We start from the raw sequence: 12925 nt of genomic DNA on the forward strand, positions 1-12925 counted from the left end.
ATTCAAAATGTAAGAGCATAAAGATACAAGAGTTCCCTAGTTCAATCTATTTAATCTATTTATATAATAGTTCAATCTATTTAAATGTATTAGTTTATCTATTTATGTACAGTATGCTCAAAGACCAGGACCATTATATGAAACACAAAAACGTAGCATAAAATACAAAAAAAAAATGTTAACAGTTTATGCAGCAATATCTCCTGGGTGTTTTGGCTAAGGGCAAGTATAGCATCTTTTCTTAGCAGTTTAATACTTGCACAATCTGTATGTATTATCTGAAAGCCAAAATGCAGCCTAAGCAGTGTCCACAAACCAGAACTTCATTAATTGTATTTTATTTTACTAAAACAAACTGTACAAAATAATATCTCAATGAACATTGTAAAGAGTTCTTTTGTTTTTATATACTATTAGGCCAGTTCACTGTTGCCTCACGTATACAGGAATATACAGGGTATACCTAAAGTCAAGCCCAATAGAAACTTTATTATATAAATTACATTAACTGTTGAAATTGGTTGGCCTTTTTTTCTTATTACTCCTTATTTGTTTGATGCACAATCTTTGAACATTCCTAAATATAGTAACATAAAAAATATGAATTAGTAAAACATACCGTGGTTGGTCTATACGGCCTAACTTTTGGTATGTTCTGTATATTCCAGTATGGTCTATGATATATAATGGAGGGTTCCTCTGGGAAACAGAATAGGCTTGCTAATGTGTATAACTTTTTAGAGTGATAAATACAAGAAAGAAAAATAAATTCCCCAGTTTGGTTTTGGAAGATTGTATTATTAAAAAAATCAGCAGTTATTAAATAAAACTGATACTAAAACCCTCATGTTTCTATACAACAAATATGTTGCATTTAAACTGAAGTGTAGAGGCCATTTTAAGAGTACAAACTAAACCAAGTATTTGGTATTCCCTTCATTTCAAATGGAAATGCCATTCAGTAGCATCATTTTAATAGGGATAAAGTGTTTTTATAAGAAATGGAATGTAAATCTCTTGAGAAAAAAAAATCAATCCAGCCCAAAGAACTCTAGAGTATTGATCTACATGCATTATAATTTCTCTAGCTAAAAGAGAATGCCCAAATTAAAATGAAGAGAAATAATTACTGCTAAACACTCATTATTTTCACAGGCTTTAACAGTTATAAACATAGGTTGCAAATAATGCATTTTTCTGAAAATTAAATGCTTTACAGATCACTGAAACCAACATGTTTATATGACCAATTTTGAGTAAGGTGAGATTTGATATAAAAAGAATTATAATTAACATACTCAGTAAAACAATTGCTCAGTTAAATGCTCATTCCAGAGAATACTTTTATGCATGTTTTTAATATGGTGCAGTCGATGAAAAATATATGATAAATAAATACTGCACAATTCACAAATAAACCAAACTTTTCTCCTGTGATTACTTAAGATCTTCTTTCTTTTTACAAATTACCCAACCTCAAGAAAAAGAATTCATTTAAATCAGATAGGGAGAAAACTCTCTACCAAATCTAATTTTCTGAAGTAAAAATATAATAAAATATATAAAAAGTTCCTTTTCAAGTCCAATAGACAAAAATGATCTAGCCAATGCTAAGGATGCACATGTTCATTTTTTTTTCATAAACTATAGCTAGTAGCTTTATGGATTAAAACATTTCATCTGAGCCCAGCAATCACATGAATAGTAAATTGGGAACATATACAGGCAGTCCTTATTTAACATCTACTTGTTCAGAAACGGTTTGAAGTTACACCACCACCTAATAGGGGGTACTTATAATGGGTCCCCATAATTGTGGCTGTCACAGGCTGTGATCACGTGAATGCAATTCAGGCACTGGATGATCAGCTCGCAATTATGACATTGCAGCATCCTATCCTATGGTCACGTGCTCACCATTTGTGACCTTCAAGCAAAGTCAATAGGGAAGCAGGTAGAAGGTCGCAAATGGTGATCAAGTAACCGAAAGATACTGTGATCATGTGGCTTCTGGGACTGCCGGAACTGCCATCGTAAGTTGGCATGGTGATATGACATGTGCCTCATGACTGCACTGCTTAGCAACAGAATCCTAGTCCCAATAACCGTTGGTAAGTGAGGACTACCTGTAAATCAAAGTGGAAGTAGCAAATATATGTGTGCTAGACTGCTGCCATGGATATACTACTTTACCCAACAATTGCAAATCAGATCTTATAAGATACATAGAAAGACTATCTTAGGATTCTCCTAAATATTGCAAGGGGAAAAACCTCAAACAAATAATGTTTTTTTTTTCTCACGTGAAATGTTAAACTGCAAATACTGATCTTAAGAAGTAAAATTAGGTGCCTGACATATATATCAGTTCAGCAAAGGGAATGTAATATCCAAAGTTTTTATCAACCTGCAGAAGCTGGCTTCATTGCAGTCCATTTATCAATGACATATAGTTTTGTTAAAAAATAAAAATAAAAGAGTTATATTAACATTGGAATCTCATTTCCTATAAGAAGCAAAAGAGTTATGCATGGTACAACTCTCACCCTGGTCATCACTTCTTTACCCTCCTACCATCGGGAAGGAGATATAGAAGTATAGCCAGCCGTACAAACAGGTTGAAGAACAGTTGATAACAGTTGATAACAAGGTGTTGGTTATCACCTTTAAAGCGCTCCATGGCATAGGACCTAGATATCTTCGAGATCGCCTGCTGCTACCGACGGCCTCTCATCGACCTGTGCGCTCCCACAGAGAGGGCCTCCTCGGGGTGCCATCAGCCAAACAATGTAGGCTGGTGACCCCCAGGGGGACGGCCTTCTCTGTGGGGGCACCCACCCTCTGGAACCAACTGCCCCCAAGAGATAAGGAGAATCCAAGACCTCGGTGCCTTCCGCCGTGCCCTTAAAACCTTCTTTTTTCAGCAAGCCGGGCTGGCTTAACTTTTTTTCTTAATTTTTAAATGTTTTAAATGGGTTTGTTATTGTTCTTAAATTACGGGGCCAAATTTATATATATTCTTTTAATACCATTTTAATGTTTGTAATTTATGTTTTTATTTGGCTGTACACTGCCCTGAGTCCTCAGGGAGAAGGGTGGTATATAAATTGGATATAAAATAAATAAAATAAAGTTTTTATCAGTGGGCTGTCAGACTCCTGAATGAGAAATAACATCGTAACTATGTAGTATGATGGACTGCAGGGCCGGCGCAATGTGTAACATGTTCACACTGGTGCAATAGGACTGGGTGTTTTGTTAATATGATTTACTGGGTTAGGGATTTTCTGTCTTCACTGTGAGTTGTATTGTGTTGCGGAGGACGGGGTGCACTGAGGGAGCTCAACCAATCTCATTGCACATATGTTATGCACTGACAATAAAGATTTGAATTTGTACTTGACATTTAGGAGAAAAAGAATGTAAGGAAACAAAAGAATAATTTTGCAGGAGAAGATGGCTAGAATTAATAGCAATTTGCTCCTAACCTTTATTTTAGGTTTACTGTCTGATATGTTCGAGTTTAGGGATTGAAAAACTGTGGACATTGCTAAAGAATCCAAGATCTTTGCTGCTACCATGATGGGGCTGATTCAGAAGTGGGTTTCAGCAGGTCCTGACCAGTTCTGGAGAACCTGTAGTGGAAATTTTGAGTAGTTCGGAGAACCGGTAGTAAACATTCTGACTGGCCCCGCCCCCATCTATTCTCTGCCTTCCAAGTCCCAGCTGATCGGGAGGAAATGGGGATTTTGCAGTAACCTTCCCCTGGAGTGGGGTGGGAATGGGGATTTTACAGTATCCTTCCCCTGCCATGTCCACAAGCCACACCCACCAAGCCAGTGGTGAAATGTAAATTTTGTTACTACCGGTTCTGTGGGCATGGCTTGGTGGTGGGGGTAATGTGACTGGGTGGGCGTGGCCAACTTTTTTTTAAAAAAACTTTTCAAAGCATTTTTTCTACAACCACTTTGGCTGAAGAGGTTGTAAAAAAATGCTTTTAAAAGCCTCTGACGATCAAAATTGACATTATTTGCCTGATACTAACTGTATTTGCAAAAATTTAAAACAATGTCTTAGTTTGTAGAACAAATTTTTAGTTTTTATTTGTTACGAAATTAAATATTTTTGATAAATAAAATTATCAAAATAATTTTTGATATTCATCAAAAATACATACCCAGTTTCCCCCAAAATAAGGCATTCCCAATAATAAGCCCAATCGGGCTTTTGAGCGCATGGCAATAAGGCCAAACACTTATCTCAGGGTTAAAAAAAATATAAGATAGGGTCTTATTTTCAAGGAAACATGGTATGTTAATATGATTCACTAAGTATTCTACAAATGCATTAATTTTTAATACAGTAAATATAAATATAACCCATATAAATGACAGATATTTTGGGATCTTCCATAATTATTTATTTGAGAAGGGGTTCTGAGAACAAAATGTTTAAGAAACACTGTTCTAGAGCAGGGGTCCCCAACACTTGGTCTGTTGACTGGTGGCCATTCAGAACCAGGCTGCAGAAGTGGTGGGCGTGCATGTGCGTGAAGCTGCATTTGTGAAAGCAGTGTGCATGTCTGTGTGCACAAAACCACACAGGACTTCCGGTTGAGGCACTTGGATCATTTCTAATGTGTGATCCAAAAACAGATACCCAGATCTTTAGCAAACTATTACTACAGCTCTTTACTGCAAAAGGTGCATTTAATATAAACTTAAAATAAGAGTGCTCCTGACAATGCAAGACTAATTTACTCAAGAGACTCTGCTGAAGTCAAGCATGAGGGTTCAACACAAGAGCTTTATAAATGACAGGAGAGTACCAGGAGATAATTTAAACTTGTATTCACTCTAGAGTCATCAGTTACATGTACTTTTTAACCTTTAAAGCTGAAATGTTAACTTATCATCAGTTAATGAATTTACGTTTCCCCTTTCACCAACATCAATCAATTCAAGATATTACCCACTGTTAGTGAATTAGTGTTAAGACTCTGGGGAATATCAGTGAAAGGGTACTGCCATCTTTCTTTTCAGGTCATAAAAATAAGTTAGGAATAAAACCTGCAAATAAGAATTTTGCCTACTGTAATCTTTAAACAAATGAAAATAGGTAGAGCTAATATATGCTTAAAAAAGAAAAGTTAAAAATAAACAACAGTGGGAATTAGTTACATTACTATAAAGGGTATATTTAAAAAATTACCAGAGTACTATTACCAAAGCAAACAATGCAATTTTTTCTTCTCAAACTTTGTCAGTCTGAAGTCTTGAGCCCTACTTTTATCTTTTGTAACAGTCTCAAATTTAGAAATCTAAACTTATGCTCTTGTTCTTCAATAAGACACCTAAAAAATACCTTACTTAAGTAAAATATAAATTATTTGAAGGGTAACATGAAATTTATTTTTAATATAGGAACAACCTTTCTCCATCTTACTACTTTTTTTAAAATCTGGGACTCTAAACCTGCCCCATTGATGGGATTTGATGTTTTATCATTTATATAAGATATAACCATTCTGACAGAGTTACTGGTCTATAACCACTCCTTCCTAAGCAGTTTAACAACATACTGCAAGAATGTGAAACTGAAGATTGGGGAACATTTGACAAAATTTATCTGATAATGAAATATCCAACAAAAGGAGTAGCACCAGACAACTACAGGCCAACTTATGGTAATAAACTAAGAAACTAACTTTTAGAAGATAATATCCTTATTGCAATAAGGCACCAAGATTGGAATTTACCTCCCAAGACCTTGTTCCATCAAAATATAATGATTTTCTCTGAAGCTAGTGAATGCCAATTCCTGTCTTGCATTTAATAGAAATTCTTTCTAACCACTTTAGTTTATTTGTCTTCTATGGATTTTATAGAAAATTTAACATATATAAATCTTTAAACTAACAAAAACTTGTTTTAACCTATTTTATAAAATAATCTGTATTTATTTAAATCTGATGTAGAAATCAGGAGATCTTGCATTTAAACAAAACAACAGAATTAGTCACAAACCTGGTGCAAAGAAATTTCCAGCCACCACAGATGAACCATTCTAAACCTCTTTTTCTTTGAGAAATCCTGGCTCTTGGTAATGTGTGATAATCACTTTCATCATTTTCAAAGCCTTCTTCTGACATCATTAGAGGCATTTCATCCAAGTGAGAAGGCTCATCTTCTATTGGGTATCTATTAATATTAAAGCAAATAAAATAATTAAGATGGAATACAAATCCAATACTGTCATGCTGAAAAGGAGTTTAAGGAAAGCAACCTCATTTATACAGAGGATTGATAGGCACTCCTGAAAACACTTAATATGTTAGATGAACTGAGTAGGATTGTTGCAAGATTCAGTGACAAATATAGGTAAATTAAGGTGACTTTTATATCTGTTCAATCTGAATCCTTGTTGCAATAACCAGTATTGCAGCAAGGTAAAAATAAACGGTAAAAAAAATAGCGATATGTATTAATAATCAATACATATTCCCTGACTCATGAAATTTGAAAAAAAGTGCTAATTGTTTTAAAAATCTACAATGGCACTCAATTATGCCTACATGATGACATAGCCATACAAATTCTGTAATAACATGCTGGCATCCTCACGTCTGTGTAACCATGCCATCCTCATATGCTTTGACATTTCCCCCTTCGACCTCCCTGTGGATGATCAAGTCTGCATTATCTATACTTGTGATTCTACACATGACACCATGTACAGTAGCAAAGGAGAGAGATCCAACTATATTTAAAAGTATAAAATATAATTTTATAAAATTAATTACATTTGTTATTCTCATAAAGACAATGAATGTTTCAATTTAAGATAGGTAATGCAGGCTGGAGAATTGTCAGTAAGTAGCAGAAACAATTGAGACAACAATCTCAATTGGGGACAGAGGTCGACCCCGAGGCCCCTCATATGTGGGGTGCCCCAAGGGTCGGTCCTCTCGCCTCTCCTGTTCAACATTTATGTGAAGCCGCTGGGCGAGATCATCCGTGATTTCGGGGTGAAGTACCACCAGTATGCTGATGACACCCAGCTGTACATCTCCACCCTGGATCACCCCAACGATGCCCTTGAAGTGATGTCCCGGTGCCTGGAGGCCGTACGGATCTGGATGGGGAGAAACAGGCTCAGGCTCAACCCATCCAAGACCGAGTGGCTGTGGTTTCTGACGTCCCGATATAGTCAGTTGGCGCCATCACTGACTATTGGGGGCGAATCATTGGCCCCCACGGAGAGGGCTCGCAACTTGGGCATCCTCCTGGACTCACGGCTGTCTTTAGAAGAGCATTTGACGGCCGTGACCAGGAGGATTTTTCATCAGGTATGCCTGATTCGCCAGTTGCGTCCCTTTCTGGATCGGGACTCCTTACGCACGGTCACTCATGCCCTCGTCACCTCCCGCCTGGACTATTGCAATGCTCTCTACATGGGGCTCCCCTTTAGGAGCACCTGGAGGCTCCAACTGGCGCAGAGTGCGGCCGCGCGGGTGGTAATGGGAGCGACATGGCGCTCCCATGTAACACCTCTCCTGCGCGAGCTGCACTGGCTCCCGGTGGTCTTCTGGGTGTGCTTCAAAGTTTTGATTACCACCTTTAGAGCACTCCATGGCTTAGGACCTGTTACCTATGGGACCGCCTACTACCACCAATAGCCTCCCACCGGCCAGTACGCTCTCATAGAGAGGGACTCCTCCGGATGCTGTCAGCCAAACTATGTCAACTGGCGGCCCCTAGGGGGAGAGCCTTCTCTGTGGGGGCACCTACTGTCTGGAATGAGCTCCCCCCGGAGATAAGGAGGATCCCGGATCTGCGCATCTTCCGCCGCGCTGTGAAGACCTTTTTATTCCACCAGGCTTGGCCTAATCTTTCCCCTCTTTTTAATATGTAAATTTTAATCTGTTTTTAAATTATTGGGGTGTTTTAATTTGTCTGGGCCAAAATGGTTTAATTCGATTTTATCTGGTTTTTAAAATTTTTTGTATCTATGTATTTTATTGTTTGGCTGTTCACCACCCTGAATCCTTCAGGAGTAGGACGGTATACAAATCAAATAAACTAAACTAAACTAAACTAATCTCTTTTATCCTATCCAAGAATGTTTCCCCACTTACGAAAAGGTCTTTGTTCTAGCATCAGAACTGGAGTTTTGGTTGATAAAAATTTAAGGGTGTGTGAATGAATGAATGAATGAATGAATGAATGAATGAATGAATGAGTAAACAGAGTCTATTTTCATTATAGAATAGATTTGTAACATATTCATTTATTGTAACAGTGTATTAACAGTGGAAGCAGTAAGTCAGTTGATAATGGTTTCTGGGAATCTATTATTCTACTACAGACTTTGGACATCCATGATGGGGTCCACAAAATTGACATTATTTGCCTGATACTAACTGTATTTGCAAAAATTTAAAACGTCTTAGTTTGTAGAACAAATTCTTAGTTTTTATTTGTTACGAAATTAAATATTTTTGATAAATAAAATTATCCAAATAATTTTTGATATTCTTCAAAAATACATACCCTGTTTCCCCCAAAATAAGGCATCCCCAATAATAAGCCCAATCGGACTTTTGAGCGCATGGCAATAAGGCCAAACACTTATTTCAGGGTTCAAAAAAATATAAGATAGGGTCTTATTTTCAAGGAAACACTGTATGTTAATATGATGCACTAAGTATTCTACAAATGCATTAATTTTTAATACAGTAAATATAAATATAACCCATATAAATGACAGATGTTTTGGGATCTTCCATAATTATTTGAGAAGGGGTTCTGAGAACAAAATGTTTAAGAAACACTGTTCTAGAGCAGGGGTCCCCAACACTTGGTCTGTTGACTGGTGGCCATTTGGAACCAGGCTGCAGAAGTGGTGGGCGTGCATGTGCGTGAAGCTGCATTTGTGAAAGCAGTGTGCATGTCTGTGTGCACAAAACCATTCCCTCTTCCCTCCCCGCCATGTCTGCCCCCGATTGATCCACCGAGCCAGAAAGGTTGGAGACCGCTGTTCTAGGGGACTTTGTTCATTCCTGTGGAAATAAGAATTCTGGCATAGATGACATTCTCCAATCTGACCCACTCCAATGTGACTATATTCACAACAGAAGTTAGGAGAGAGAAAAGTCTTGTCCATTCTCCTTTCACTATATCTCTGTCCAAATTTGGAAACTGTAAATCGTGCACTCATTAGACTGAATCTAATATTGTTGTTCCATTAATATAAAGCTTCTGGAAACTCTAAATTCTAGCAAAAATGTCAATATTCTGGTTTGCGGGACAAGTGCTAACCTTCAGCTTCTTTCTCTCTAGTTGCCAAAAATGAATAATGCTTTTAATTTTTTTTTGTTAGCATAATGTTGCCTCTACTCTAGTACTTGCTAAATATATATATATTCCTATTTCATATGAAAGGTCGTACATATCTTGCAATTCTTTCAGAAATTGCAGAACGAAAATTAACAGTTCACTGTAAAAAAAATCTATTTTTTAAAATTATTTTAAAAACCAAGATGGCTATTCTAATAATATACATAAACAACTTCTGAGATAACAAACAAGTATTATGTTTAGTATCTTGACTTCAAAATGCAGCCTTTCAACTGGCAGGTAATTTATTCTTTTCCAAAAGCAATTTTCCTTTTGTGTTAAAAAAAATTTAGAACAGTATTTAAAAACAATGCAATGATGAATAATGGATTTTTCACAGCAAAATAACCTTGATTTCTTTGTAATCTAGTGTCCTATATACTAGATAATTGGTTGAGAAGCTTTTTTATGAGTGACAATTAAGTGTAACATTAAAAACTTTGTTATAAAATAAAAAAGCTGTAAAAGTAACAAGAATAAATAGATAAGAATGAAAAACTCACAGTACTTATATGAAATCAGAGAGATATCTTGCAAAAAATAGTTTAGTAAATAAAAAAGCATTCTAAAAAACTAAAAGATTGTAATAGCCACTTTGAAATTAATTATATCTAAATATCTGCAGAGAAATCTATACAAGATTATTTTTAAAAGCTTTTAAAAGGATAACTAAAGAATACATTAAATAACAAGGCAACATGTCCTAGCTACCTCCCAATGACTTTTAAAAAACCCTGAAAAAATTAAAGAAGAAGATTGCATTTTGCAAAGAAAAGCAACAGCCTCTAGTGTTGTATTTATTGCCTATTTATTATCACTGGGATATTAATTTTGGTGCTATGTGTTGGGTGGCAATTGGGAACTTGTCTGTTTTCTTCTAAATAGGTGTTCATCATGGCAACCATTTTGAGTGCTAATCCCACATATATTCTCAAAATTCCAAATGTGCTACTGGACCGGCTGGCTCAGGAATTCTGGGACTTGAAGTCCCCAAGTCATAAAAAGGCCATCATTCCCCACCCTTGCTTTAGACAATAAACACTGCCTATCACCATTTATCATACATTTTAAAAGTTCTTTTATTTTACATTACTGCATGAACTACTAAGCAACAGCAAAACTTAAAAGGCAGCTACAAATATTGTATTAAGTAATTATTATTACAGCTATATCCAATTGTTTCTCCAGGGAAGTTCAAAGCAGCAGTCAAATGAAGATGTGTTTAAGTTTTTTTAAATACAACTATCAACCTCCTGATTATAGGACCATTCAATTTCTAAAATAGAAGTAATCTTATATAAAATAAGATAAACAATTACTTCTCATTTAGGACGGTGCACACACACACACTGACTTCATTCCATTTGCTTCCTCCCACTTTTTTCGTAAGACTTATAACTCTTCACATGGAAAATTCTGATATTTTATTTGTCTTTTTGTCATTGAATAATAGGAACACAGAAGACCCTGAGAGACTGATTGTATTTTGGGAAATAAATAAATAAATCTGGTTGACAAGTCAACTCTGTGTAAACTACTGAGTCTCTCTGCCTTAAAATATTATTTTTCCAGGGGCTAGATATAGGAAAGAGAGATAGATTTCCATTATCAAAACTAAAACATTTTACAAGCCAATATTTTGTTTTCACAGAGTCCAAGTCCAAAGTTCAGTGACCAAAAGTAGAAAGTGCCCTCAGCAGATTTAAACTGTCTATAGCAGTGATGGCTAACCTTTTTGCCGTCGCATGCCAAAAGCAGGGGGAGCACGGGGAGGTCACTCACGTGTGTGCCCACACCCATAATTCAATGCGCCCCACCCCTACGCATGCGTCCCCTGCTTTTATTTTTTAGAATTTTTTTTATTTTTAAACAAAACATAAAACATAAATCCATCATCCATTACAATTGCAAACAGTGTGTCGGTCGGTTACAAGTCTTTTGTGCTTCATCCCCATTTTCAAAGTTTACTAATTATCTAATTTCTCATATTGTCAAACAAATAATCATTTATCATTTATTTAACTATGGCTTTATCACTTCATAAAAATTATTTTCAAATATTATATTTATAACATTCATTTCATGTTTCATATTTCATTTCCATGTTTTATTATCTAGCCACTGATAAAATAAATCCCATATCTTATAATATTGTTTATCTTCTTGTTCTCTAATTTCAAATATCAATTTACTCATTTCAGCACATTCCATGATTTTCTTAATAACTTCATCTTGCATTGGTATTTTCTTATTTTTCCAGTTTTTAGCAAACACAATTCTAGCGCTGTTAAAACATTCACAATCAAATATCTCAATTCTCTATTGTATATTTCTGGCACAATCCCTAATAAAAAAATATCTGGCTTAAAGTCTATGTGTTTGCGCCCCCTGCTTTTAGCACATGATGGCATGGTGGGCCTGGTAGGCCCATTTTTCACTGTCCCCAGGCTCCAGAGGCTTTCTAGGAGCCTGGGGAGGGCGAAAATGGCCTTCTCCATTTTTGACAAATGTTTACATTTGTTAGGAGAAATATGATGACATTGTAAACCACCCAGAGAGTGCTGTAAAGCACTTTAGGGTGGTATATAAGTCTAAATGCTATTGCTATTGTTAGTGAATGTGCAATGAACATAAAAATTATATCTTTTATTAAGAGAAACTATGAAGTAGATTCATTTCCACAACATGGATTTAATCTTTAACTATTAATCATATACAAAATCTCCCTATATATAGCTATTTTCAATGCTAATAAGGTGGAACACATCATTGAAAAAAATCTACTATGATTTATTTTATATTATAATACATTATTTTGAATGCCTGGCAGACTGCACAAAGTTCTTCCTGAAATAGCTATCTGTTCATATATCTTGTGAAATAAAAATGTCATACATAACACCAGTGTACTAAAGAAAAAGGCTCAGAGATTATAAATAACACTTCTCGAGTAATATAACAAACAGATTGCTACATTTTTAGGGCCAGTTACTTAATTTATATTTATGGAGGTAGTATACCATTCATTAAATTTTCTGTGCAAGAGCATGTGGACTCATATATGACAGATTGTATATGTAATTTATAATTTGTATAATCATGAGGATATTTTTTTCAGTAATTCTAGAAACAAAGAAAGAAATCCATGTTTTACAGTTCATACTTTACATTTTGAAATGTAAGCATACCTGAAGCACATCAGAACCCCATATGCATGTCTTCAATACCTTCAGCCTTTTAATTTATTATAATATGTGCTTCTGTTTTATCAGGAAAGCTATCATTAATACAAACGGAGATCACACCTCTTACTTGAGCATTCTTCACCGAACTGGAATAATGTGTTATAATTCTGACTCATAGGACCTGAAACAATTCTATTGACTGAAACAATAAACTGATGTATCTTTTTTTATTACTTCTTTTGTGGATAACACCGAAGAAAACAAGGCATAATCTCTATTTTGATCTTAAAATAAAGATACACTGAGAATTGACTAATATATTAATACAAAGACATTGACAAA

The 12925-nt window shown here is 35.5% G+C and overlaps 1 protein-coding gene across 4 annotated transcripts in view; it reads right to left on the reverse strand.

Annotated features, from left to right (window-relative positions):
• Window positions 1-12925, reverse strand: part of ATP9B (ATPase phospholipid transporting 9B) — a 158922-nt gene that overhangs the window by 135985 nt on the left and 10012 nt on the right. For all 4 annotated transcript variants that reach the window (XM_087890377.1, XM_087890376.1, XM_060682069.2 and 1 more), the window contains exon 2: window positions 6027-6200. In XM_087890377.1, the coding sequence (XP_087746503.1) occupies window positions 6027-6200 (174 nt within the window). The remainder of the gene's footprint in view (window positions 1-6026; window positions 6201-12925) is intronic.

The sequence above is a fragment of the Pantherophis guttatus genome, chromosome 3 (genome assembly GCF_059756535.1).
Source record: "Pantherophis guttatus breed Tessera chromosome 3, ASM5975653v1, whole genome shotgun sequence".
Lineage (NCBI taxonomy): Eukaryota > Metazoa > Chordata > Lepidosauria > Squamata > Colubridae > Pantherophis > Pantherophis guttatus.